General features: G+C 52.0%; 2 protein-coding genes across 2 annotated transcripts; one reads left to right on the top strand and one right to left on the bottom strand.

Moving 5' to 3' along the window:
• Positions 1-1,352: 1,352 nt before the first annotated feature.
• On the top strand, positions 1,353-2,123 carry LOC123134156 (U1 small nuclear ribonucleoprotein 70 kDa-like). The gene is made up of 2 exons (XM_044553467.1): positions 1,353-1,622; positions 1,699-2,123. Exons 1-2 carry the CDS (start codon positions 1,368-1,370, stop codon positions 2,005-2,007), a joined length of 564 nt encoding a protein of 187 aa, XP_044409402.1. The 5' UTR covers positions 1,353-1,367; the 3' UTR covers positions 2,008-2,123.
• A 1,294-nt stretch (positions 2,124-3,417) lies between these two features.
• Positions 3,418-4,650, bottom strand: LOC123139228 (serine/threonine-protein phosphatase 7 long form homolog). Its single transcript, XM_044559028.1, has 2 exons — positions 3,953-4,650; positions 3,418-3,870 (listed from the first exon to the last, which is right to left on the bottom strand). The coding sequence occupies exons 1-2, from the start codon at positions 4,061-4,063 to the stop codon at positions 3,418-3,420; spliced, it is 564 nt and encodes a 187-aa protein (XP_044414963.1). The 5' UTR covers positions 4,064-4,650.
• Positions 4,651-25,519: the final 20,869 nt, after the last annotated feature.

Genomic DNA, 25,519 nt, shown 5'->3' with positions numbered 1-25,519 from the left:
TTACCGGGCATGTAAGAGCAAGGAGCTCAGCAAAGACCTTACCCATGTATGTGTGGCCTTCACCACCCAAGGTTTCGATGCTCGGTACAACAAACTCTTTGCAGCGGTGAACGAAGGGGGAAAAGACTTCTTAACTAGGAATTTAAGTGAGAAGCACAAGTGGGCACGCGCTCATGACGATGGTGGTTGGCGATATGGCGACATGACGAGCAATCTCGTAGAATGTTTCAACAATGTGTTGAAGGGTGCTCGTGCTTTGCCGGTGACTGCAATAGTGGAGTACACCTTCTTCAAGCTTAATGAGTACTTTCAGAGGCATTCTGAAGAGACTGCAAAATGGATAGGTGAAAAAAAGGATTATCCGGAAAAGGTTGATGAATGGTTGCAGTTACAAGCAAGCAAGTCTTCACGACAACAAGTTATCGTATTCGATAGACTTGAAATGATCTATCAAATTGATGAGCCAGGTGGCACAACACGAGATGGTAGACAATATGGTGGTGCTGCATTCGAGGTGAAACTGAAGACTCGGTGGTGCCAGTGCGAGAGGCCTAGTAAGTATCATTGGCCATGCTCGCATTTGATAACGGCGGCGAAGGCGAGAAACATACATGTTAATGATGGAAAAACCGTGAGGATGCAAGAGTTCCATGTGGAAGCTACTAGGTTGACATGGGCGCCAAGATTTCAACCTTTCTTGGACCAATCACAGTGGCCTGAGTACCATGGCCCTCATATTAGGCCAGACCCTCTTCTGAAGGTGGAGACGAAGGGTAGAAGGAGAACTAAGAGGTTCAGGGGTGATATGGATGACCTGGCTGGATACACTGGCATGAAACAATTTGGTAGCGGTCATTTCATGGAGGCTCCTGACATTATCAACTGTGGGGTGTGCGGTGAAGGGGGACACAATGAGCGGACATGCAAAAAAAAGAAAACCAAAAAAAGAAAAACAAGTCGTGGAGGCGGCACCGATGGTGAAAGAGGTGGAAGAGGTGACGGTGGTGGTGGTCGAGGAAGAACGAGTGTCAGAGGTGGTAGTGGTGGTCGTAGAGGGAGCACAAGTGCTAGAGGTGCTAGTGTTCGTAGAGGGAGCACAAGTGCTAGAGGTGGTGGTCGAGCTAGCACAAGTGCTAGAGGTGGTGGTCGAGCAGCCACAAGTGCTAGAGGTGGTCGTGGTCGAAGAGGAAGCACAAGTGCTAGAGGTGGTCGTAGAGGAATGGTTGATAATGGATCGGCCTTCGGTTATTTGTTTAATCCAGATGGTTGATCTAATAATAATGGTATATTATTTGTTCATACAATTCCTAGCATTTATGCATTTGCTCTCTTAATGTCTTGTGCTAACAATTGTTCTTTTTGTAGGCATGGCTTCATCCGGTTCCAGGACGAGGCCACCGTGCGCGGACCAAGAGGACATGCCGAAGACGTGGTTGGAGGCCAGTTTGGACAAGAAGAAGGAGAAGGATGTGCCCACACCACCATGTTGGTGTGGTGATGTTTGCAAGCTGAAGGTGTCCACTGACCGCAACAAGTCATGGACAGAAGGTAGAAGGTTTTTCGTGTGTCCCAACTATGCACATGATCGTCGAAGGCCAACTAACGCATATGACATACCACCGGTATGTTAGGTGTACATATAAAAAACATCAACAAGTTGTCACTCATATGTCTAACAAAATCATGGTTTATATGTAGTCCCCTCCTCCACTTTGCAAGTACTTCACTTGGATAGATCACGAGGTACCAAAAGATATCCAAGAGGACCAACGTGCAGATTGGTTACGGAGGCAGCGCCTATTCGAGGAGTCCTATGCACGGGGATTGGAGCGGGAGCGTCGTGAGAAGGAGGCTCGTGAGCGCAAGAAGCGTGAGCAAGAGAGGGCACGCAAAGAGAAGGCGGCTCGTCAAGAAGAGAGGGCAAGCAAACTTGCAAGGGCTCGCGATGCACGAGAGGAGGACGAGGCACGTGACAAGAAGGGAAAGTGGCCCCGGACTACTCAGTAGACAAATGGAAAGGCACCGGCGTCGATGATGAACTGTCGAGACTTTGTTTAATGTATGAACTTATTATTCGAGACCTTGTGTGGTCATGAACTATTTCTGTCATTCGAGACTATTTGAGATTATGTGCAAACTATGTTCGTCATTCGAGACTAGTTGATATGCTTTGTTCATATTTTTGGTTGAGAGTAGCATGCTTTGTTCATATTTAACAGTGTTTGCTAGTTGTTGCTAAGCAAAAACTTTAACAAGCTGTGTGCAAAAACACCAGGCCCACACCCAGACGCCAGGGTGCACTGGCGTCTGCCTCCCAGATCCAGACGCCAGGGTCCCTGGCGTCTGGCTTGCTTTGCTCACGCAGGTGACCAGACAGGCCGTCTGGTGTCTGATGGACACCCAGACGCCAAGGTCACTGGCGTCTGCCTCCCAGACCCAGACGCCAGGAACCCTGGCGTCTGGCTTGCTTTGCTCACGCAGGTGACCAGACAGGCCGTCTGGTGTGTCTGATGGACACCCAGACGCCAAGGTCCCTGGCGTCTGCCTCCCAGATCCAGACGCCAGGGACCCTGGCGTCTGGCTTGCTTTGCTCACGCAGGTGACCAGACAGGCCGTCTGGTGTGTCTGATGGACACCCAGACGCCAAGGACCCTGGCATCTGGTGTTCAGAAAGCATTCTTGTCTAATGGATAAGATTCGAGTGGATAAGATTTTGGGCCCACCTCTACCCCTCTCATCCATTCATCTCCACCTCTACCCCTCTCATTTCACTCATATCCACCCACTCTCACCTCTAGCCCTGCCAACGTCACTCCCTCGTCCAGCACCCTAACCCCCCCCCTCAGATCTCTCACAAATCGGTCCGGTTTCACCGTTGGATCTTCAGGATTTCGAGACTAGAAGGTAAATCAACTCCACCCCCATTTTTTGGTTGGTTTAATTTATCATACTTTTGTGAAAACCCTAGTTTGTTTTCCTCGTGGTTTAATGTATCATAGGTTAGCTACTAAGAGATTTGTGTGCTGTAGATGGCTAACGAAACTCAGTGGGTGCTTAGCCCTGTTGTTCATGTGCATGGCTTGTCTCCATGTATTGTGCAAGTTAGTCAAGTGGACCTCACTTTCGATTGGTTGAAGACTAAATTCATGTTGAAGCAAGGGTTGAAGGAAGAGGATTTTGTGTACTACGTCAGCAGGAGGAAGTCAGATGGCCCCGGGGAAAGAAAATTGGTTGACATAACTGATGATGACAAGATTCAAGAAATGCTGGAAGAATGGAAATGGAAAAGGGTTGTTGACTTGCATTGCTACAGGAAACCGAGTTATTAAGTGGCTCCAAGAACATCCAGAGGGCTGAGTTCCCGGTTGCATCTGAGAAGACTACCTTGGTTAGTACATACCAAAGATAGGCCCGCGCTTACTGCTGCACAACCACGTCATTGGCATCCTGAGGGCACGGGTTGGTGTTTCCTCTGACCAGTTTTAGCCAAGAATGCCTCACTTTCGCTGTATCGGCCTTGCCTTCCTGAGGGCCCTCGGGCTGAACGCCAATTAAATCGGCAGTCCGTTCTCGCCAATTACCCACGCTGACACGACCGGTAACAGCTTGTCCATTGATAGGAAGGCCGCTTATCATAGCCATGTCCTGTAGGGTCATCGTCATCTCCCCACATGGAAGGTGGAAGGAGTGAGTCTCCGGCCTCCAACGATCCACAAGTGCGGTCAGCGCCGCGTGGTTCACCGGCGGAGCGCGTCGCTTAAACTGCAACACGAATGGGAGAAGACCCAATCTCCGAATGTAAGGCTCATACCGCGGGTCGTAATCAAAGTCATCAGCGGAATGACCCCTCATGCGCATAGCAACTACAACCTGCAAATAAAGTGATGTTTTAATAATCAATACAAGAACACAAATGAGAAACAACGAAAATTGACCCAGTCTTGCTTCTTACCTGTCCATTTTCAATGGCACGAGCACGATGCTCCTTATCCCACTCATCGATTAATCCGTCATACCAAGGTCCATCACCATCCGCCATCCTACAAAAAAATTTCACAAACATCTATGAATACATGAACAATATCAAACAATTTCCTTCTCCAAGTTTATTCCATATGAAAACACCATTCTTCTCAAACATAACCACATCATTTCTTTCTTCTACATATGCACACATATCATCTAGAGTACCAAATTTCACCATCAAATATATTTCATTATCATCATCCGCCATTCTATTGAACAAATCATGTCACACACAATAAGAAAATTTCATCATCTCTTTTGCATAAATTTTTTTGCCAACAATAGGATTATCTACACATACACACATCATCTATCAAACCAAATATAGTATGCCAAAGTCTATTTTACATACACAAATCATATATTCATCACCCCTCTTAATTCAAAAAAAAATCCTATGGACAACATATACACAAAACCGAATTGATTTTACCTACATGTTCAACTACACATCATCTACTGCATACCTAATCATCTATCAACTACACAAAATTTTCTAAAAATAAGAAACCATCTACTCATCTAACATCACCTAGTGTTGAATAATGCATCCAACCAAAGAGGGGAAAACAAAAAAAATTGGAGGGAATGGGGGAGAATACCTCAAAGAAGCTTGGGGGGGTCCGATCTGTGAGTTTGAGGGGTTGATGGAGTAGATCAAGGGGGTGGTGGTGGGAGGGAGAGAAGGGGCGAAGAACAGAGCCCTCTGTTCGTCGTGCGCCGCCAGGAGAAAGATGGGGATGGGTGGGCTGGCCCGCGCGGTTATCCACTTACCGGGGCCAGACGCCAGGGACCCTGGCGTCTGGCCCCTTTGCCACGTCAGCAGGTCAACGGGCAGGCGGGCAGTGCGGGCCAGGGGCCAGACGCCAGGGACCGTGGCGTCTGCTTCGTAACCCAGACGCCAGGGACCTTGGCGTCACCGAAAAAGGTCAGAAACGAAAATTTTTTTGGAACGAGGTCAAATCGGGATTTAGTTTGCCTTAAGGGTTAGAACAGTAATTTTGTCCACGCACGCGGCGAGGCGGTGGGTGACGGGGCGGACGGTGCGCCGGCTCGCAGAGGCGCGAGGCCCGCACGCGCGGGACGCGGGCGCGGTGAGGAGCAACAGCAGCGTCGCGGGCAGGGCACGGGCACGGCTAGGGGCGGCCGGGTGTGGCAAGCACGGCCATGTGCGGACGGAGAGCGCAGGGGAGCGGCTACCACCGCATCAACAACGTACATCAGCAGTGGCTAAGCAGCAGCGGTACGCAGGAGCAGCAGCAATACTAGCGCGTAAGGAGCAGCAGCAGCTTAGAGCACGCACGCACATGTACGTGGAAGTTCTCGGGAGCTCAGTACACGACGAACAGTGGGGTAGAACGGCACGGATCAAAGGGTAAAATGAGGGGAATCGGTCTAGGAGCTCACCATAGAGGCACACGGAGGCCTGTTGGTGGCTTAGGAGCTGCCGAGGCGACGGATCGACGAAGAACAACGGCGACGACCGAGGAAGAAGATGGTGTCGATCCGGCCTATGCGGTGGCTCCGGGCTTGAGCTCGTGGGCGAGGAAGACGAAGCAGGCGACGACGGGTTTGTTGGACCTCCCAGCTCGGCGTGGGGGCGACGATGGCCGCGAGGTCGACGGCAAGAGTGGCGACGTAGGCGTTCGGGTGTGGGGCGAAACTGGAGAGGGGAACGCCTGGGAGAGGGGGGAAGTGGATGAGAGCGGGAGTGAGGCCAGGGGGGAAACCGAGGCGCCAGGGGGGCGGCCTTATCCTCCCGTTAGTGGCGTACGGGGCGCGGCGCCGGGTCCGGCGGGGACGAGCGAGAGCCCCTCTCGGTCGGTCGTACAGGGGAGGAGAGGGAGACGACCTGGGGAGGGTTGGGCCGGTCGGTCCAGTTGGGCTGCCTTGGCCTTTTGGGCCAAGGGGCCTAGGCGTCTTTTACTTCCCTATTATCTTTACTGTTTCATACTTACACCATTGTTTTCTATTTCCAGCTACAACTTGGTATTTATTTGAGTGAGCAAACGATTTTTGTTATAAACAAAACTTGGCACATAAATACAGTACGTTAGCATAGGGCCACACACAAAGTTTCTTGTGGTTTGGGAAAAGTAAGAATATATGTTGGAATTTGAACGACCAAATTAAACGTTGTTGGCCCACCAAAATATTGCCATGGGAAAAATAAAAATCCAATTTGAGTTGATTCCTTCATGACAATTACTTGGCGAATACTTGCAACCCATCGAACATTTTTATTTGACAGATTAAAGAAATAAGAATTTGACTTGTATTTCAAAAGGAATTTGGATTTGATTTTTTTTTTCAAGTGGCAATGTGGCTTAGTCAAACTTGATGACATGGCACCATTAGTGTGAGGTTACTGTAGTTGAACTACCGGGGTGTTACAAATCTCCTCCACTACAAGAAATCTCGTCCCGAGATTTAAGTGGGGAAGTAAAGGGTAGCTTCGGGAGAACTGACCCTTGCAAGGTCGATTATCTGGTGGAGAATTTGGGGAACGCGACAAAAGCATCTCTCGAGTTGAAACTTAAGAAAACATCTAGAGCAAAGTAAGAAGGTACAATAAGAAGTTTCAAGCGAATGAACAAATGATCGATACCTGAACGGTGTGTGAGAAGCGGGTTCAGAGTACCGGGTATAGATCATTTCTCGGAGGGTGGCTCGTGATAACTCACAAAGCTAGGAGCATATGATACTTCGAACTCAAGGATATATAGGAGAGTCAAGTTTCGATCCTGTGGAACCGTGAGGTGGTGTCGATCAAAAGTAGGGAGAACGGTGACATCTTAACGGTCACGACATCAAGGTATGTCAGAGGATAGTCTGTCAGTTATGTTGGCAACAACGTTGGTACCAAGGGCGAGGGATGAAGAGAACTATTTTCCTGCTCGTTGAACGAGGCGGACCAATAGGCAAAGTTCTCGTCCATCGGTGGCTACCGAAATGTTAACAACAATAATAACAGGGTCTCACTGCCAAATTGTGCACCGAGGTGTTTACATAAGTAGGGAACTATTACTGCTTAGATCTCATAATTCACAAGAAAGGTTAAACAAAACAGTGGAAAGGAAAAGGTGATCATTAGATTAGCTAGAACATTGGAAAGGGAAATGTGTCTAAACCCAAATATCGGGGGTCTATCTTTTCCCAAGGACAAGTAGAGTATGGTATACATGACAGGATAGTAAGTATAACCATTTAGGTAAGGGGAGAGGAAATTCATGACGTTACCCATACAACAGTGTTTGGATAATTGATCAAGAAACATTTAGCATTGCGCTCCCAATGTTCTTGTTGACGAACGGGGTATCACAGACATGTTTTGGGATAACATTGACATGGTCATCAGGTAAAGGTCAGACTTTGTGTACATAAAGGATTCACTGGAAACAACTTATAAAATAAGTTATATAATTTCAGCAAGGAAAAGATGAGGATGTGGACGATGGGTGCAGCAGCAATCTATCGACATGTCAAAAAGGATATATTTCCAAAATTATGTGAACAAGTCTGTGTTCAAAGGAAGGTAAGGATGTTGTCGATGATAACACAATCATCGAGGGGCGAGGATGGTATTTCTCATCATGAATTTGATTGATATCCTGAAACAGGCCAATATATTGATGGGGATTACGACAGATTTTGTCGAGGTACTATGAAGAGGCCATCGAACAGCAACGACATCAAGCAAAAGGAATGATGAAGCAAAGGCTATTGGAACCATGGATACGACACAAGCTTGGATTCAAGCTTGTTGTTCAAGGCGGAATGATAAGATGAGGAAGATCGACATAAGCTTCGCTCATCGTCGAAAAGTTGTGCTCCAGGAATAAGGACCAGGTAGCACAGTTAAAATTAGCACGATAATGGTATACCCGACCAGGCTAGGAATGACTAGAAGGATTATTTAACTCGTAAGCAACAAAAATTACTTAAGAGTTATTAATTCAGAGCACATGATCGATTCACTTACCGGTGTTCTTGAGTGACTAATAAATCAGAACCAAGGGGAAATATGAAATTGGTGAGAAGCAATACTCGATGAAGACTCATAGGAGGCAACACAGTCCTTTGATATCCTCGAAATTGCGGAGGGTTATAATCGAAGGAAGATCAATAATAGAGGTTGCGGAGATGTATTGATCTGCAGAAGGCAAGTACTTTAACTTGTCGGGATCAAAGAAGAACAATATGGCCAGAACCATGATTGCAAAAGATCAAATCCCAGAGACCGGATGATATTATATCAAGGAAGTTATTATTGCAAGAAGCTTAAATGATAGGATCTACATCGTTTCCATGGGCATGAACATAAAGTTCAAGGTCGACTCCCACTTCTTCAATGCATAACCTCTCATTTACTTCTCACTTTTGACGAAGTTGTAGTGTAGCAAAACTTTATCCGGCGTAACACCAGTAGAGTATGACCCATAGAAATTTCTGGTTTCACACAAATTAGGGAAATCATCAGTTCAACCCATCGGGGCATCTTAGGAACATTTGCAAAAACTTTAGAGGTAATTAACTCAAGCTCGGAAGCAGAGCATGGTTGACAAAGCAGAGAATACAATTTACCAAAGGCAATATGTATCAGGGGAAGAGCGCACAAAATTTTGAATATGAAGGAAATTGCCAGATAATAATCCAACAAAGGATTCAACGGTCCTCAATGGATCTGATTTGAGTATCAGTACTCAATCAGAAGAAGGAAAGAATGCAAAGGCATTGGAATATAGAAACATCTGAATAATTCGATGCTTAATGCAAGGAAATTATTATTTCCAAATTAGAAGATCAGAAGCAGACACTCTGATCAAAAGACAAGTAAGTTGAATAAATATAGATCGACAATCAATTAAGGTTGGTTCCCCGAGAAATAGCTCATGTCCGGAGTGACATCTGAGCAGGAAAGATCATTTGAAAGGATCAACCGATGATTGCGCGCATTCACTCACATGTTGAATCAATAGAAACAAAATGACGGTGTCAAATGGTACTAATGAATATTGCTAGACATATGAGAAGAATCCATCATGTAAGCACACAAGTAATTGCTGAGCCATAGTTTGAAGAGGATTCTCGGAAGATCGAATAGTATTTCAGAGAATCTGATGAAGCATACGAACAACTGGGGATGAACGGATACTCGATAAGTGCGAGTAATTATCCGTAGAGGTATTCATGTGGTAAAGAACTGCAAGGCAGTAAGCTCCAAGGATTATCGGGGCAACGGAGAGTATTTTATGGCATCTCGAAATAACAAGAGCAACAAGGAATGATTGTATGAATGACAAGTGTATGTAGTTATCCATAAAGATATATCGGTGGTAGGGAATTGCAAAAGCGACAGGCACAAATTCTCAAGAGAACATCGTAGAGTATCTTCGAAGTCTTCTGGCAAAGCAAGCGATCATCGATAATGTCGGGGCTCTCCGGGAGGAAGTGGGTACGAGAGCCTAATGTCAGAGTTAGTAAAATTTTTTAACCCGAATAGACGAGAGATCAGAGTCCCAGAGTATAGACGAGGAATAAAAGATCTTAATACCACCCAATGGCGACATGGGCCCGTAAGCCACACAGCCATGTTAGTAAAAGTTTTTAAAGTGACTAGACTCAACTTTGGCCAAAGAGTTGGAAAGGGGGCTACCTACAGGCAGTTGGCTCTGATACCAACTTGTGATGCCATCGATTCAATCGTACACTAATCATACACGCAAATGTGTACGATCAAGATCAAGGACTCACGGGAAGATATCACAACACAACTCTAGACACAAATTAAAATAATACAAGCTTTATATTACAAGCCAGGGGCCTTGAGGGCTCGAATACATAAGCTCGAATACACAAGAGTCAGCGGAAGCAACAATATCTGAGTACAGACATAAGTTGGACAAGTTTGCCTTAAGAAGTCTAGCACAAAAACATCTACAATCGAAAAGGCAAGGCCTCCTGCCTGGGAGCCTCCTAACTACTCCTGGTTGTCAGCGGTCTCCACGCAGTAGTAGGCACCGGCGGTGGCATCTGGCTCCTGGGCTCCGACATCTGGTTGCATCAACCGGAAAGAAGAAGAAAGGGGGAAAAGGGGGAGAAAAGCAACCGTGAGTACTCATCCCAAGTACTCGCAAGCAAGGATCTACAATACATATGCAACATTATCAAAAGAAGGCTCTATATGTGGACTGGGCTGCAGAAATGCCAGAATAGAGAGAAGGCCTAGTCCTATCAAAGACTAGCATCTTCTGGAAATCACCATCTTGCAGCAAACAGGAGGGAGTAGAGTAGCATAAGGTAAAGTAGTAGTAGTGTTATCAACCTCGGCCAGAGATCCTTTCTCGACTCCCTGCAAGAAAGAAATCCCAGAGCCATACTATCCAATTATCATCACAATCCAATTCTCATCACCATCCATTTCTCATCACCATCCAATTCTCATCACAAGTATACAGTTCTAGTTGTATCGATCGGGATACAACTCCAAGTGTCCGTTACCGTAGGACAGGCTATCGATAGATGTTTTCTTCCCTGCAGGGGTGCACCAACTTACCCACCACGCTCGATTAACTCCGGCCGGACACACTTTCCTGGGTCATGCCCGGCCTCGGTCAAACAATACGCCGCAACCCGACCTAGGCTTAATAGAGAGGTCAGCACGCCGGACTAAACCTATGCCCCCAGGGGTCATGGGCCATCTCCCCGGGAACTCCTGCACGTTGCGTACGCGGCCGGTGAGCAGACCTAGCCTCCCTTATACAAGAGAAGGCGTAACCAGTCCAACCCGGCGCGCGCCGCTCAGTCGCTGACGTCTATTAAGCTTCGGCTGATGCATACGACGCAGAACGCCCATACTATGCCCACGTGATGGTTAGTGCTATTAGGCCAGAGGCCCCTCGGATCAAATATCCAAATCGTAGTGGACTGGGAACGCGCGGTAACAAGCAGAGACTCACGAAAGATGTGACCCCGTCGCCCCGTCTCGAGGACTTGCGGTAAGGGCTAGGAATGCCCGGCCACGCCTCGTAATTATCTCGCGGGCACCTTCTAGGTCAACCCGTCTCCTCATCACTCGCAATTATGCTCGCGCGGGCACCCCTCAGGGTTGACCCGTCTTTAGTAACATGGTTCAGTGTAAAGTCATAGTAACCATAGTAACCGTGTGTCCAAACATCAAGGGGAAAACCCGAGGAATCACCCCCGTTGAATTTCACTCGATGTAATCATCAAGGTGAACGTAAGAGGAATCACCCCCGAGGTTCACACTTGAGGGGTTGCATGACAGAGTCGTATCGGAAGTGGTTAAGGTGGAATCACCCTCGATGACCACGGCCGAATAGCTACACCACAGGGTTAACATCAGAAGTGCTGTAGAGGTCTCACCCTCGGCACTCGATAGTAACCCAGCAGCGTCGAGCAACTAATGGGAAAGTGATGTGCGGTGCTGGGGCCTGGTCTTCAATCCCGTTGATCGGGTCTTCAATGATGAAGCAGGGGCAACAAGGACAAGGTGGGGGCCACTGATGGATCACTAACCAACCTATACTAAGTAGTTTAGGATAAGCAGGTAAGGTACAACAGCAGATACAAAAGCAGGCTATGCATCAGAATAGGAGCATACAATAACAGTAGCAAAATCTAATGCAAGCATGAGAGAAAGGAATGGGCGATATCGGGATGATCAAAGGGGGGGCTTGCCTGGTTACTCTGGCAAGGAGGGGTCGTCGTGGACGTAGTCGATCACAGGGGCAGCATCGGTCTCGGGGTCTACCGGGGAGAAGAGGGAGAAGAAACAGTAAATATGAAGCAAACATAGCATCACAAGGCAGAACGTGGCAATATGTCGTGCCGGGAGTGACCTAACGTATGGCTACACGATAAAGGTGAAGGGGGGAAATCAACCAGGAATGTTTTCCTAGTTTCGGACCTGTGTCAGACAGACGACCGGAGGGGGAATGTCCCATGTTTAGCATGCTAGGGGCATGTGGCAGATGAATGGGCCGCGCATTCAGATTCGTTGGATTTTTCTGAGCAACCTTCATATCGAAAACATTTTCATCGGAGCTACAGATTATTTTCTATGAATTTTCTAAGGATTTATTGATTTTCTGAAATTTGTAATTAATTTTAAAACGAGTTGACCACTCAACTTGACTGGTCAAAAGTGGTAGTGGTGGCCCACATGTCGCTATTTTATTAAATTCCAAAAAAGAATTTATCTAATCTAATTAGGTGGACCCATATGTCATCCACACAGTATACTAATTAAGCAATTTAACTAACATGCCTAATCCTAGACTAGTCTAATGGGCCGACCTCCTAGACGAAGGCAGCAGCTATAGCCGTACAAGCCATGGGCGAGCAGCAGCCTCTGTACGTGAGCAGTAGGAGCATCTAGCGATTAGATGTAGTAGAACAAGCAGCAGTATAGCAGGCAGTACAGGACAGCATCTATGCAACAGCAAGAGCAGCACGCGCCAGCAGCAGCACATAGCACGCACGCGGCAAGGCGGTGGGTGACGGGGCGGACGGTGCGCCGGCTCGCATAGGCGCGAGGCCCGCACGCGCGGGACGCGGGCTCGGTGAGGAGCAACAGTAGCGTCGCGGGCAGGGCACGGGCACAGCTAGGGGCGGCTGGGTGTGGCGAGCACGGCCATGTGCGGACGGAGAGCGCAGGGGAGCGGCAACGACTGCATCAACAGCGTACATCTGCAGTGGCTAAGCAGCAGCGGTACGCAGGAGCAGCAGCAATACTAGCGCATAAGGAGCAGCAGCAGCTTAGAGCACGCACGCACATGTACGTGGAAGTTCTCGGGAGCTCAGTCCACGACGAACAGTGGGGTAGAACGGCACGGATCGAAGGGGAAAATGAGGGGAATCGGTCTAGGAGCTCACCACAGAGGCACACGGAGGCCTGTTGGTGGCTTAGGAGCTGCAGAGGCGACGGATCGACGAAGAACAACGGCGACGACCGAGGAAGAAGATGGTGTCGATCCGGTCGATGCGGTGGCTCCGGGCTTGAGCTCGTGGGCGAGGAAGACGAAGCAGGCGACGACGGGTTCATTGGACCTCCCAGCTCGGCGTGGGGGCGACGATGGCCGCGAGGTCGACGGCAAGAGCGGCGACGGAGGCGTTCGGGTGTGGGGCGAAACTGGAGAGGGGAACGCCTGGGAGAGGGGGGAAGTGGATGAGAGCGGGAGTGAGGCCAGGGGGGAAACCGAGGCGCCAGGGGGGCGGCCTTATCCTCCCGTCAGTGGCGTACGGGGCGCGGCGCCGGGTCCGGCGGGGACGAGCGAGAGCCCCTCCCGGTCGGTCGTACAGGGGAGGAGAGGGAGACGACCTGGGGAGGGTTGGGCCGGTCGGTCCAGTTGGGCTGCCTTGGCCTTTTGGGCCAAGGGGCCCAGGCGTCTTTTACTTCCCTATTATCTTTACTGTTTCATACTTACACCATTGTTTTCTATTTCCAGCTACAACTTGGTATTTATTTGAGTGAGCAAACGATTTTTGTTATAAACAACACTTGGCACATAAATACAGTAAGTTAGCATAGGGCCACACACAAAGTCTCTTGTGGTTTGGGAAAAGTAAGAATATATGTTGGAATTTGAACGACCAAATTGAACGTTGTTGGCCCACCAAAATATTGCCATGGGAAAAATAAAAATCCAATTTGAGTTGATTCCTTCATGACAATTACTTGGCGAATACTTGCAACCCATCGAACATTTTTATTTGACAGATTAAAGAAATAAGAATTTGACTTGTATTTCAAAAGGAATTTGGATTTGATTTTTTTTCAAGTGGCAATGTGGCTTAGTCAAACTTGATGACATGGCACCATTAGTGTGAGGTTATTGTATTTGAACTACCGGGGTGTTACACTCCTGCCGACGGAGCCCCGGGAGGGGAAAAGACCGGCGAGACCCCTCACACCACTCCGGCAAGCGCACCTCTTCGAGGTATTGCGCTTCCGTTGAGGATGTGCCAGAGAGCTCCACCGGCAAGAGCAAGAAGTCCAGAGCTGCACCACCAAAGACCAAGAAGGTGCCTGTCAAGGAGGACGGCACGGGGGGAGCTTTTAGCATAAGCTCCACCCTCAACAGCAAATAGGAAAGCGAGCTCGTCACTTTCCTGCGGGCGAATGTCGATGTGTTTGCATGGCAAACCTCCAACATCCCCGGCGTTCCCAGGGAAGTGATTGAGCATCATCTTGTTGTTTGTCCTCATGCATGGCCTGTCAAGCAGAAGGTCAGGAAGCAAGCTCTGGAGAGGCAGGAGTACATCACGGAGGAGATCAGAAAACTAGAGACGGCAGGCTTGGTAAGGGGGGTGCTCCATCCGATGTGGTTGGCCAACCCGGTAGTGGTGCACAAGGCAAACGAGAAATGGAGACTGTGTATTGATTACACAGACATCAATAAAGCTTGTCCAAAGGATCCCTTCCCGTTACCATGCATCGACCAGATTGTTGACTCCACGGCTGGGTGTGACCTGTTATCATTCCTCGACGCCTACCCAGGATACCACCAGATCTTCATGACGAAAGAAGATGAGGAGAAGATAGCGTTCGTCACCCCATGTGGTACGTATTGCTTTTTATGGATGCCTTTCAGGTTGAAGAGTGATGGCTCAACCTTTGCGAGAGCAGTCCAAATTGGTTTTGGGCCCCAGCTACATAGAAATATGGAAGCTTATATGGGTGACATAGTGGTCAAAACCAAGGACAAAGCAACACTTGTGCAAGATCTGGAGGAAACATTTGCGAACCTGTGCAAGATCAACCTGAAGTTGAACCCCGAGAAGTGTGTCTTCGGTGTCCCGTCCGGCAAGCTTCTCGGGTTCTTTGTGTCGCAGTGCGGGATTGAGGCAAACCCAGAGAAGATCAAGGCCATCAAGCAGATTGGGGCACCTAAACGGATCAAAGACATGCGTCGGCTCACTGGCTGCGTTGCCGCCTTGAGCGGATTCATCTCTAAGTCCGCGGAGCATGCCCTTCCCTTTTTCAAGATCTTGAGGAAGACGGGCCCGATGGAGTGGACCCCGGAGGCCGAGGCAGCACTGCAGGATCTGAAGAAGTACCTTTCCTCTACCACAGTGTTGGTTGCGCCCAAACCACAAGAACCATTGCTACTGTACCTAGCGGAAACGAATCAGGTGGTTAGCGCCGCACTAGTGGCACAGAGAGAGGTCGACGAAGAGGCAGCGGCAACGGCGGAGTCAATAGATGGTGAGCCGGAACCCTCCCCGGCAGGGCTTGGTCCCGGCAAGACTGAGTCCCCGGCAGAAGCTGACGCCAGTGCGACAGGGCCCACGCGACCGGGTGAAGTAGGCAGAAGAAGAAAATGGTGCAGCACCCAGTCTACTTTGTCAGCTCCCTCTTGTAGGGGGGCTAGGTCGAGGTACTCAGGTGTGCAAAAATTGCTCTTTGGCCTCCTTATAGCCTCGAGGAAGCTGCATCATTACTTCCTAGCGCACGAGATCATCGTGGTCACCCGCCTCCCATTGCAACGGATACTGCATAACCCAGATGCAATGGGGAGGATCGTGGAATGGGCCCTAGAGTTGTCGAGTTTCGGTTTAAAGTTCGAAAGCACCTCGACGATTCAGAGCAGAGTGTTGGCAGAGTTCGTTGCAGAATGGACCTAGACGCCCGACGAAGAGGTACAGGAGACCACTCTCCCCGGCAAGGAAACGAGCCGCGACTATATCATGTACTTTGATGGGGCTTTTTCGCTGCAAGGCGCCGGTGCTGGTGCGCTGCTTGTCGCATCCACCGGAGAGCACCTCAAGTATGTCATCCAAATGCGCTTTCCCCGGGAGATGTCCACTAACAACACCGCCGAGTACGAGGGCTTGCTTGCCGGTCTCAGGATCGTGGCGGACCTCAGAGTCAAAAATCTCAACGTCAGGGGTAATTCGCAGCTCGTCGTTAGGCAGATTAACAAATATTATCAAAGCCCATTGATGGAAGCTTACGTGGATGAAGTGAGGAAACTAGAGGAGCGCTTTGACGGTATACGAGCAGAGCATGTCCACCGGACGAAAAACGAGATCGCCGACTACCTGTCAAAGCGTGCTGCCCTCAAGCTACCTGTGGAACCAGGTACTTTTCTGCTTCGGTTAACTCAACCATCCGTCGAACCATCAACAGGGCAGAACAAGGGGAGGAAGCTAGGCCCCGGCAAGTACTTCCCCACCGAGCTCCCCGGAGCCGCTGGCGAAGGTGTTGCCATGGATGCCGATCCTGACACGGGGCAACCGACTTCAGCAGGGCCTCAGGACATGGCCGTAGAGACGACCGCTCCCGTGGCAGAAGAGATGCCTTTGGTCGTTGCCGTTGAACCGCAGGCTCCGGCATGGGCGTAGCACACCGTCTGATTCCTCCAAAAAGGAGAGCTTCCTGAGGAGCAGGAAGAGGCAGAGAGAGTAGCCCGCCGGTCTACTATGTACCAATTCATTGACAACGTCTTGTACAGAAAAAGACCGAATGTGGTGAAATTGAAGTGCATCTCCCGGGAGGAAGGACTAGAGCTGTTGGCAGAGATACATAGAGGCATATGTGGCTCCCACATAGGGTCGAGGGCCCTTGCTAGCAAGGCTTTCCGGCAAGGTTTCTTCTGGCCCACTGCCCTCCAGGATGCGTCAGCACTTGTAACCAAGTTTGAAGCGTGCCAGTTCCATTCAAAGAAGCTTCATCAACCAGCTCAAGCCCTGCAAACCATCCCTCTCTCCTAGCCCTTCTCGGTCTGGGGGCTCGACATATTGGGCCCTTTCCCTCGTGTCGTCGGGGGCTTTGAGTACTTGTACGTTGCAATCGACAAGTTCACAAAGTGGCCAGAGGTGGAAGCGGTGAGGAAGGTGACAGCGCAGTCAGCCATCAAGTTCTTCAAGGGGCTAGTTTGCCGTTTTGGGGTACCCAACAGGATCATCACCGACAACAGCACACAGTTCACAAGACACGCCTTCATGCAGTACATTCAGGATCTCGGCAACAAGGTCTGTTTTGCTTCCGTGGCACACCCACGAAGCAATGGCCAAGCAGAGAGAGCAAATGCTGAAGTTCTGCGAGGCTTAAGAATGAAGACTTTTGACAGGCTGTGCAAGAGTGGAAGGCGCTTGATTGACGAGTTGCCAGCGGTTCTTTGGTCGATCAGAACGGCGCCAAATCGAGCCACCGGCCAGACACCCTTTGCCCTGGTCTACGGGGCAGAAGCAGTTCTCCCCACGGAACTCATATACGGGTCAACTCGAGTGCTCGCTTATGATGAGATTGAGCAAGAGCGACTGCGGCAAGATGACGCAACACTCCTTGAGGACGATTGTCTCCGGGCGGCTGTGAGAGCAGCATGCTACCAGCAAGCCTTGCGCCACTACCATAGCCGCAAGGTTCATGCCCGGAGCTTTGAAGAAGGTGACGTTGTTCTTTGGCACGTTCAGTCAGCCAAGAATTCCAACAAGTTGAAGCCGAAGTGGGAAGGGCCTTATCCTGTAACACGAGTCACCAGGCCTGGCGCAGTCCGCCTAGAGACCGAAGATGCCATTCCAGTGAGCAACTCCTGGAACATCGAGCATCTTCGCAAGTTTTACCCATAAGGCATGGCTGCCGGGCCTCCCGGCAAGGCACCTTTTGTACAAGCCTTGCCGGCAAGGCATGTAACCCTTTGTACAAAGCCAGGCGCAGACCCCGAGAATAAATAAACGAAGCATGTCTCTCTGTTCTTTTCTGTCTTCTTTGGTTCGCAGGGCACATGAGCACTTCTGTCAAGCTATTTGGAAGAAAGGGAACGGACTGGCGTCCCAACCCCGGCAAAACAAAGTTGCTGGGGGCTGCAAGTACAAGGATCCAACCACGGCAAGCCAAGGTTGCCGAGGGCTGCAGATCCAGATAAGTCTTTTATCCTCTATCATGTATTTCGATATGGAACTAGGATATGTGAAACCTCGTCTTATTTCTAGGCTACCGTGCTCCCCATTTTCTGTACCCAAGGATTATCTCCTGGGTCCGGATTTGGTTGTAGTTGCGGCAGCAAGGAAATGGAGCGGGGAGCCTAAGCCCGCTTCATCCCTGCCTCCGCCAAGGGCGCGAGAAAGGTCGAGCAAAGTGGGGGGGGGCGGCAAGGCCTGTTGCTGGGCGAAAAACGTTTATCTTAAATAATAACAAGGATTCGCTCCTTGTCGCGGGTTTCACCCACGAACGAAAAACCCGAAACATCCCTTTTTCATTAAAAACATCCCGTATAGGTACAGTTCATATGGAGTGAAAAACATGAGCAAGAGGATTACAAGTTCTAAATTTAACGAAGGCCCAAAGGCTTACAGACTAAAAAGAGATAAGATGCCCGTAATCCCTTTCTTGTCCCTCTCCTCAGGAGGCAGGTCAAGGAAGCGAAAAGGGACAAAAGGGGCGCCTAGGTGAGCTACGAGCGGCAGAAAGCACCAAGAGAACATCTTGGTGGCCGTCCAAAGGACGGCTGGTGAAGACGGCGCCGGGGGAAGAGCTCGAAGACGAGGCAGCAGGATGTCAATATGCGATGAAGGCGTCGGTGCGCGCGTACTCCGACTTGACGGCCTTGTCGCCCGCCCTCTTCCTCTTTCGCAGCCTCCCAATGCCAGCCGCCCAAGGAGACAACCCCGAGAAGTTCAAGGAGCTGGCCCCTTCCCCGGTAGGTTCCGCCAGAGGAGCGGCCAGGTGCAGATGCTGCTGCTGCCGCACCCGTCCAGGCGCCGGGCATCCGACGCCTAGTCGGATTCATCCCCGTCATCTGCCCCGCTGTCCTCCTCGTCACTCTCACTTGAGGAAGAGTTTCCGTCGTCAGAGGAGCTCTCCACGCAGCACCTTACGTGAGTCCCGAAGTGCCCAAAGACCTTGACGGAGAGGAGGCCGCTCTCCATTAATTTAAAATGGAGAGTGAGCCCCTCTGTTAGGCTGTGGATGAGGGCAAAAGTCTTCAACCCTCGGCGAAGATACATGGCGTGAGGGCCGGGGAACTCAACGTCGGCCCATGTGCAGCTGTTCCCACAGCCCCTCATATGCAGTCGCATCGCCTGCGGTGGGTCCAGCTCCATCTCTCGCACAAATGGGTCGGTAGGCAAAGACGACGGCATGGAGGGTGGCGCGGCCTGATGAAGATCTCGTAAGGGTTATCCCCGACATGGCCCTCCACCGGGGGAGGGGCCGCTGGCGGAGGCGAGGCTGGTCTGCCACCCGTCCTCCTCTTCCTCGAGCACCGCAACAGCCTTGTCCTCGCCCCCTCTCACTCCCTCTAACGGTCGGCTCCGCTACTAAGAGTTCTTGGGGAGCAGCGACGCGTTGTCAAGCAGAGACCCTCGCCGCCACCTATGAAGCATCACCGCGCCCTCCCGCCATCGTAGAAGAGAGGAAGGAGCAGGGATGGTGAGAGGCGGATGGTGAGGTACTGAGAGGCGCCGTTCCTCCTGCTCCCCTCCTTATAAAGAGACGGGGGCGGGGCTCGGCCACCCCTCTCGGCCAATCCGGCTCATTAAAGGTGACAGCGGGCGACGCCGTCGACCACCCTCCCCGCCCAATTGAAGGCGCGTGGGAATCGACCCATGCATGCACATCTTCCCGTATCCCGCAGGCCGATCATTCGCTCTATGTCATGCATGCAGCATACGTGCCGCGGTTGACGGGGTAATGGGACGCGTGGAGCGACGGTTCCCAGGTAAGGACAGTAAATGAGCGGCGGCCCCGTGGTCTCAAAGGGACACGCAAGCCGCCTCTTCACTGTTCACCGAAAGATGACGCAAGCATGCTTTGATCACCCGCGTGCAACCTCCATGTCACGCATTCAACGCAGTTCGTGGGGAAGCGCGGCGGACGGAAAGATATCGCAGTAAAAACCTCCCGCCTGCCCACGCACTGTTCTGAGCCTGGCCCAACAACGTGTCGTGCTTATGTGTGGACCAGGCCCGGGGGCTCCTGTCGGTGTACTAAAATAGGGGCGCCCTTTTGTACCCCTTATTTGTGCACGGGCAGTCAGAGCCGCGCCCACGGCCACACTTGAGCAGGGCGGAGACAGGAAATCAGAGCCACGCACCACGGCCGCACATTGCAGGGCAAAGGAGGGGGAGCCGGAGGGAAGCCGAAGGCAAAAGATGATCAGCGCAATGACAAAGAGCAAGACCACAGAGAGCAGATGGACGAAGCAGGTTCCCCCAGCAAAACCCTTGCCGGGGCAGCCTCAGCAGCCCAGGCAAGCCCCTTGCCGGGGTGGCTCGCCCACACCAGCGGAATGGGCCTCCCTCGAACCCACGGTCCCCAACATCATCAACCATTTTGGGCCAGGGCTCGGGAGGCACCTCCATGGTGGCATGCAGATCTTTGTGAAGACAAAGAATATTCAAGATTAGACGAGGATTGGAAGGCAACAATCCTCGACAAGATCCTTGCCGAGGAAACCCGCAAGACCCCTGGCAAGATCCTTGCCTGGGACAACAGCGCGCCACGGCAAGACCCTTGCCGGGCCACCCGACAAGACCCTTGCCAAGGGCGTCAGTGGGGCCACTGCCAGGCCCGCACCAACCAAGTCTCCACCACCGTTCACATGCCGCTGCCGGCCCAACCAGCTGGGCAGGCACCTGCGTGGCAACATGTAGCTTCCAGGCTAACTCTGCACATGCCTGCGTGGCGGCATGCAGATCTTCGTGAAGGCTCCACCACCGCGCCACCTCAGCTGCTTGCCTGTCTACATGGCGCCGCATGCATCGCTGGCCAGGGCGCGTGTCAGAGCGAGAAGGAGCGGCGACGGACGGGACGGGCCTCGCTCCCGTCCTCGATAAAGCAAGAGGACACCTAAGCTACACATTAAATGTGCCTTGTCCTATAATACGAGCAATAAGCTCATAGCACGGTAGGCCTTTCCACCTCCTGTGTGCCACTATGGCAGCCCCTTTCGACTATAAAAGGAGGCCCATGGCGTACTGGAGAGGGATTCGGCTTTGTTGAACCACGCAGCCACCATAGCTAGTTCAAGAGCTCAGAAACACTCAGTACATCCATCAAAGCAAGACTAGGGTTTTACGCGTTCCTCGCGGCCCGAACCTGGGTAAACGATCCTTGTGCTGGTTACTAATCCTGCTCTTCTCACAATCCCGCGCCCCGCAACCACAGAAAGGATCCTCGTGATCCCATAGGTGTCGTTTCCCACCGACAGCTTGATCGAGGGCTCCTCGCGAGGATGAGGCCAAAACACCAGGATTTGGCGCAGTGCGTGTGCGCAAGGGCAGGCCTGAGGCACACACATCTGCCTAGCCCCGCGCGCGAGGTGCATGAGAGGAAGCGACGGGTGACTGCCACCTCCTTCACGCCCTCAGGCAGAAAACATCTCAGGAAGAAAACAACTCGAGGGACTAGAGTTCAAAAATTCCAAGTCCATTGAAAGGTTACTAAAAAACTGCAAGCAACTTCGGAAAGCAAATGAACAGCCGCATCTGGCACCTAAACTAGTCTTCTCACCAGCGCGGAGCTAAGTGCTGCCACTAATACATGGGAGGGAGCCCCCATGAGGCCCCAAGGCGACTCTCAGGAGACTCCGAGGCGTGTACAACCCCACTCATTATTACGTGAGAGTTTCACGAGTGGAGACCTTCACAGGCTGGAGTCTTGCTTCATAGGCCGGAGCCTTTCTTCAGGGGTAGAACTTCCGGAGGTGCTGGATGTTCCAGGCGTTCTGGATGGGGACCCCGTCCTGTGTCTCCAAGCGCGCGGCGCCGGGCCTGGAGACACGGGCAATCCTAAACGGGCCCTCCCACATGGGAGAGTGCTTGTGCAGCCCCTTCCTGGAGAGCACCCATCTTAGGACAAGGTTGCCCACATCTAATGTCCTGGGATGGAAGCTGCAACAGTGGTAGCGCCGTAGCGCCTGCTGGTACCTCGCCGCCGGTAGCGAGGTTTGTTGGCGGCGTTCCTCCACCAGCACGAGATCCATCCCCCACGTGGCGTCCTGGTGTGCCTCATCGAACGCCAGGACCTACGTGGAGTGATCCTTGACCTCGTGAGGGAGAACTACTCTTGCTCCGTAGACGAGGAAGAACAGCATCCATCTCGTTGGCTTGGTCGCGGTGGTGCGGATGGACCACAACACGTAACTTTAGTTCATCGAACCAGCCCCTGCCGCAGGCCTCGAGCTTCTTCTTGAAGGTCTTGGTCTTGAGCCCCCTTACGACTTCTACGTTGGCCCGCTCGGCCTGGCCGTTGCTCTGGGGTGTGCCACTGAGGCGTAGCATATCTGCGTTCCAAGGTTAGCATAGTATGTTTTGAAAAGGTTGCTGGTGAACTGCGAGCCATTGTCGGTGATGATGCGGTTGGGGGCCCCAAACCGGCACACAATTCCCTTGATGAACTTGACGGCCGATCCAGCTGGGATAATGCACACGGCTTCTACCTCCGCCCACTTGGTGAACTTGTCGATGGTGACGTAGAGGTATCGATAGCCCCCTGCCACCCGAGGGAACAGCTCGAAGATGTCCAGCCCCCAGACCGCGAATGGCCACGTGAGCGGGATTGTTTGGAGGCCCTACGCAGGCTGGTGGATTTGCTGTGCGTGAAACTGGCATGCTTCACAAGAGCGCACCATCGCTGCGGCATCGTTGACCACGGTGGGCTGGTAGAAGCTGCTGCGGAACGCCTTGCCCACTAGAGTGCGTGACGAGGAATGATGCCCGCAGTCCCCACCATGTATGTATGCCAGAAGCTCGAGCCCCTGTTCCCTGGAGATGCACCGCAAAGAAATGTCATTGGATCTCTTGCAATATAACTCACCATCTCGGATGCAATACGTGGTAGCTTGACGCGCCACACGCTCGGTGTCTTCCTCCTTCTTTGGCAGGGTCCCCTAAAGCAAGTACGCCTTCAACTCTTTGGTCCAGCACCCCTCCTGAGGCTCGAGGACAAGAAGAAGGTGGGCCCCTGAGGGGTGGCCATAGGCTGGGGCACCCGTCTCGGGTGCCTGCGGCAAGTCCTCCTGAGGCGGTGTTGGAGTCGCGGCATGGGGAGTCGTAGACGGCTTGAAGAGCCGCTCCTCAAACACCCCTGGCTCCTGAGGGAGGCTGCGGGAGGCCCTCTTGGCGATGTTGTCCGCTTCCTTGTTCGTCCCGCGTGACACGTGTTGCAGCTCCACGCCCATGAACCGCTTCTCCATCTTGCGCACCTCTTCAAGGTACGCCTCCATGTGCTCGTCCTTAGGCGTGTACTCCTTGTTGGAGAAGTTGACGAGGAGCTGACAGTCGCCCTTGATGGTGAGGTGCTTTACTCCTAGGGCGGCCACAGCCCTGAGTCCAGCGAGCAAGCCTTCGATTCTGCAATGTTGTTGGAGACCTTCTCGCCCTGCTGGAAGCAGAGCCGTACTGCGTAGTAGAGCTTGTCCTTTGTGGGTGAGACGAGGACTACCCCCGCTCCTGCGTCTTGTCGCGCAAATGCCCCATCAAAGTACATGATCCATCCATCTGGTTCCTCATCTCCTAGAAGGAGGGAGCGGTCCTTGCCTACTCCATTATCGGGAGCATTAGTCCACTTGGCCATGAAGTCCGCAAGGGTCGCGCCCTTGTTGATCCTGGTGGTGGTGAACTCGAGATTGAACGCCTGAAGCTCGATGTTCCATTCAGCAACTTGCTCGATGGAGTTTGGGCTCTAGAGCACCCTCTCCAGTGGGTACGCCGAAACAACCGTGATGGAGTGGCCTTGAAAGTAGTGGCGCAACTTCTGGGAGGCGACCAGGAGCGTGAGCAGGAGTTTATGAGGCATGGGGTAGCGCGCCCGAGCCTCCCTCAGTACCATGCTGACAAAGTAGATAGGGTGCTCGATGAGGGGGGGAATCAGCGGAGTCTTGTTCTTCGTGAGGGCGCGGGCCCTCCATCCCTTCTTGAGGTCCGCCCTCGGGAGCCTAGGTGGTCGCGTGGTCGATTGTGTCCTCGGGAGGAATGTCGACCACCGGGTCAGTCGAGGCCCCGGACACATCGTCCTAAGGGTGTTGTTCCTTGCTCGATGGTTGTGCATCATGCTGAGGTTTCTTGGTCGGGTGTTCCTTCCTTAATGCCACCAGGGCGGTGCTGGCTGAGTGAGGGGTGGCTGCCAGATAGAGCACCAAGGGCTCGAGAGGGCACGGCGCAACCATCACTGGCGGGCTAGTTAAATATCTCTTGAGGTCTTGGAAGGCCATGTCCGCCTCTGGGGTCCACTCAAATGGCTCCTTCCTCTTCATCAGCTTGAAAAATGGGAGGGTGTGCTCCCCCAGCTTGGAAATGAAACGCCCAAGTGAGGTTACGCAGCCCGCCAGCTTCTGCATCTCCTTCAGGGTCTGTGGGGGGCACATGTCCTCTATTGCCTTGACCTTCTCTGGGTTGGCCTCGATCCCTCTGTGTGACACCAAGATGCCCAGCAACTTGCTAGTGGGAACCCCGAACACACACTTCTCGGGATTAAGCCGAAGATCCACCTTGCACAGGCTGGTGAATGTCTCCTACAGAACCTTCAAAAAATGTCTCCTCCAGATCTCCTATCAGGGTCCCCGCCTCCCGAGACTTCACCACTATATCATCAACATAGGCCTCTGCGTTCCTCCCCAGCTGCGAGCCTAGGGTGATATGCATCAGTCGCTGGAAGGTTGCCCTAGCATTACGCAGCCCAAAGGGCATGCATGTGTAGCAGTACACCCCACAGGTGGTGAGGAATACCGTTTTCTCCACATCCTCCACGGCCATCTTGATCTGGTGGTAGCCTAAGAAGGCATCCAGGAAGCACAATAGGTAGCATTCAGCGGTGGAGTTGACCATCTGGTCGATGCGAGGGAGCGGGAAGTGATCTTGCAGGCAGGCCTTGTTGAAGTTGGTGAAGTTGACACACATGCGCTCCTTCCCTCCTTTCTTGGGGACGATGACAGGGTTCGCTAGCCACTCCGGGAATCCCACCTCTTTGATGACCCTTGCGGTTTGTAGCTTGCAGGTTTCCTCGATGATGAAGGCCTGCTTCTTGGTGGACTAATAGCGAGCCTTCTGCTTCACTGGCCGCACGTTTGGGCATACCGTCAGGTGGTGCTCGATTATCCCCCTTGGGACCTCAGCCAGGTGTTTGGGTTCCCAAGCGAATACATCCTTGTTGGCTCGCAAAAAGTTGATCAATGCCTCCTCTTGGTCCCGAGGGAGGCCAGCCCCTATGGTGAAGGTCTCGCTGGTCGGCCCATCCTCACTGACCAGCACTTGCTTCGTCTCGGCCCGGTCTCGGGAGACCAACTGCTTCTTCTTGGCCGGTGCTGCCTCTGGGGCCTCCTTCGGGACCAAGAGGAGGCATTGATCAACTTTGTACCGCAAAAGGCCGGGTACCCCAGAATAACATTGTACGACAGGTCGATCCTGGCGATGTCGAGCTCGATGAGTTCGGTGCGGTAGTTGTCGCGGGTCCCGAAGGTGACAGGGAGGCGGATCTACCCCAGGGGGCTGGTGGAGCCGCCGCCGACCCCGGAGAATGGCTTGGAGG

Source organism: Triticum aestivum, chromosome 6B (genome assembly GCF_018294505.1).
Source record: "Triticum aestivum cultivar Chinese Spring chromosome 6B, IWGSC CS RefSeq v2.1, whole genome shotgun sequence".
Classification (NCBI taxonomy): Eukaryota; Viridiplantae; Streptophyta; class Magnoliopsida; order Poales; family Poaceae; genus Triticum; species Triticum aestivum.
Note: the sequence above shows the minus strand (reverse complement) of the source record. Positions and strands in the feature narration are given on the sequence as shown.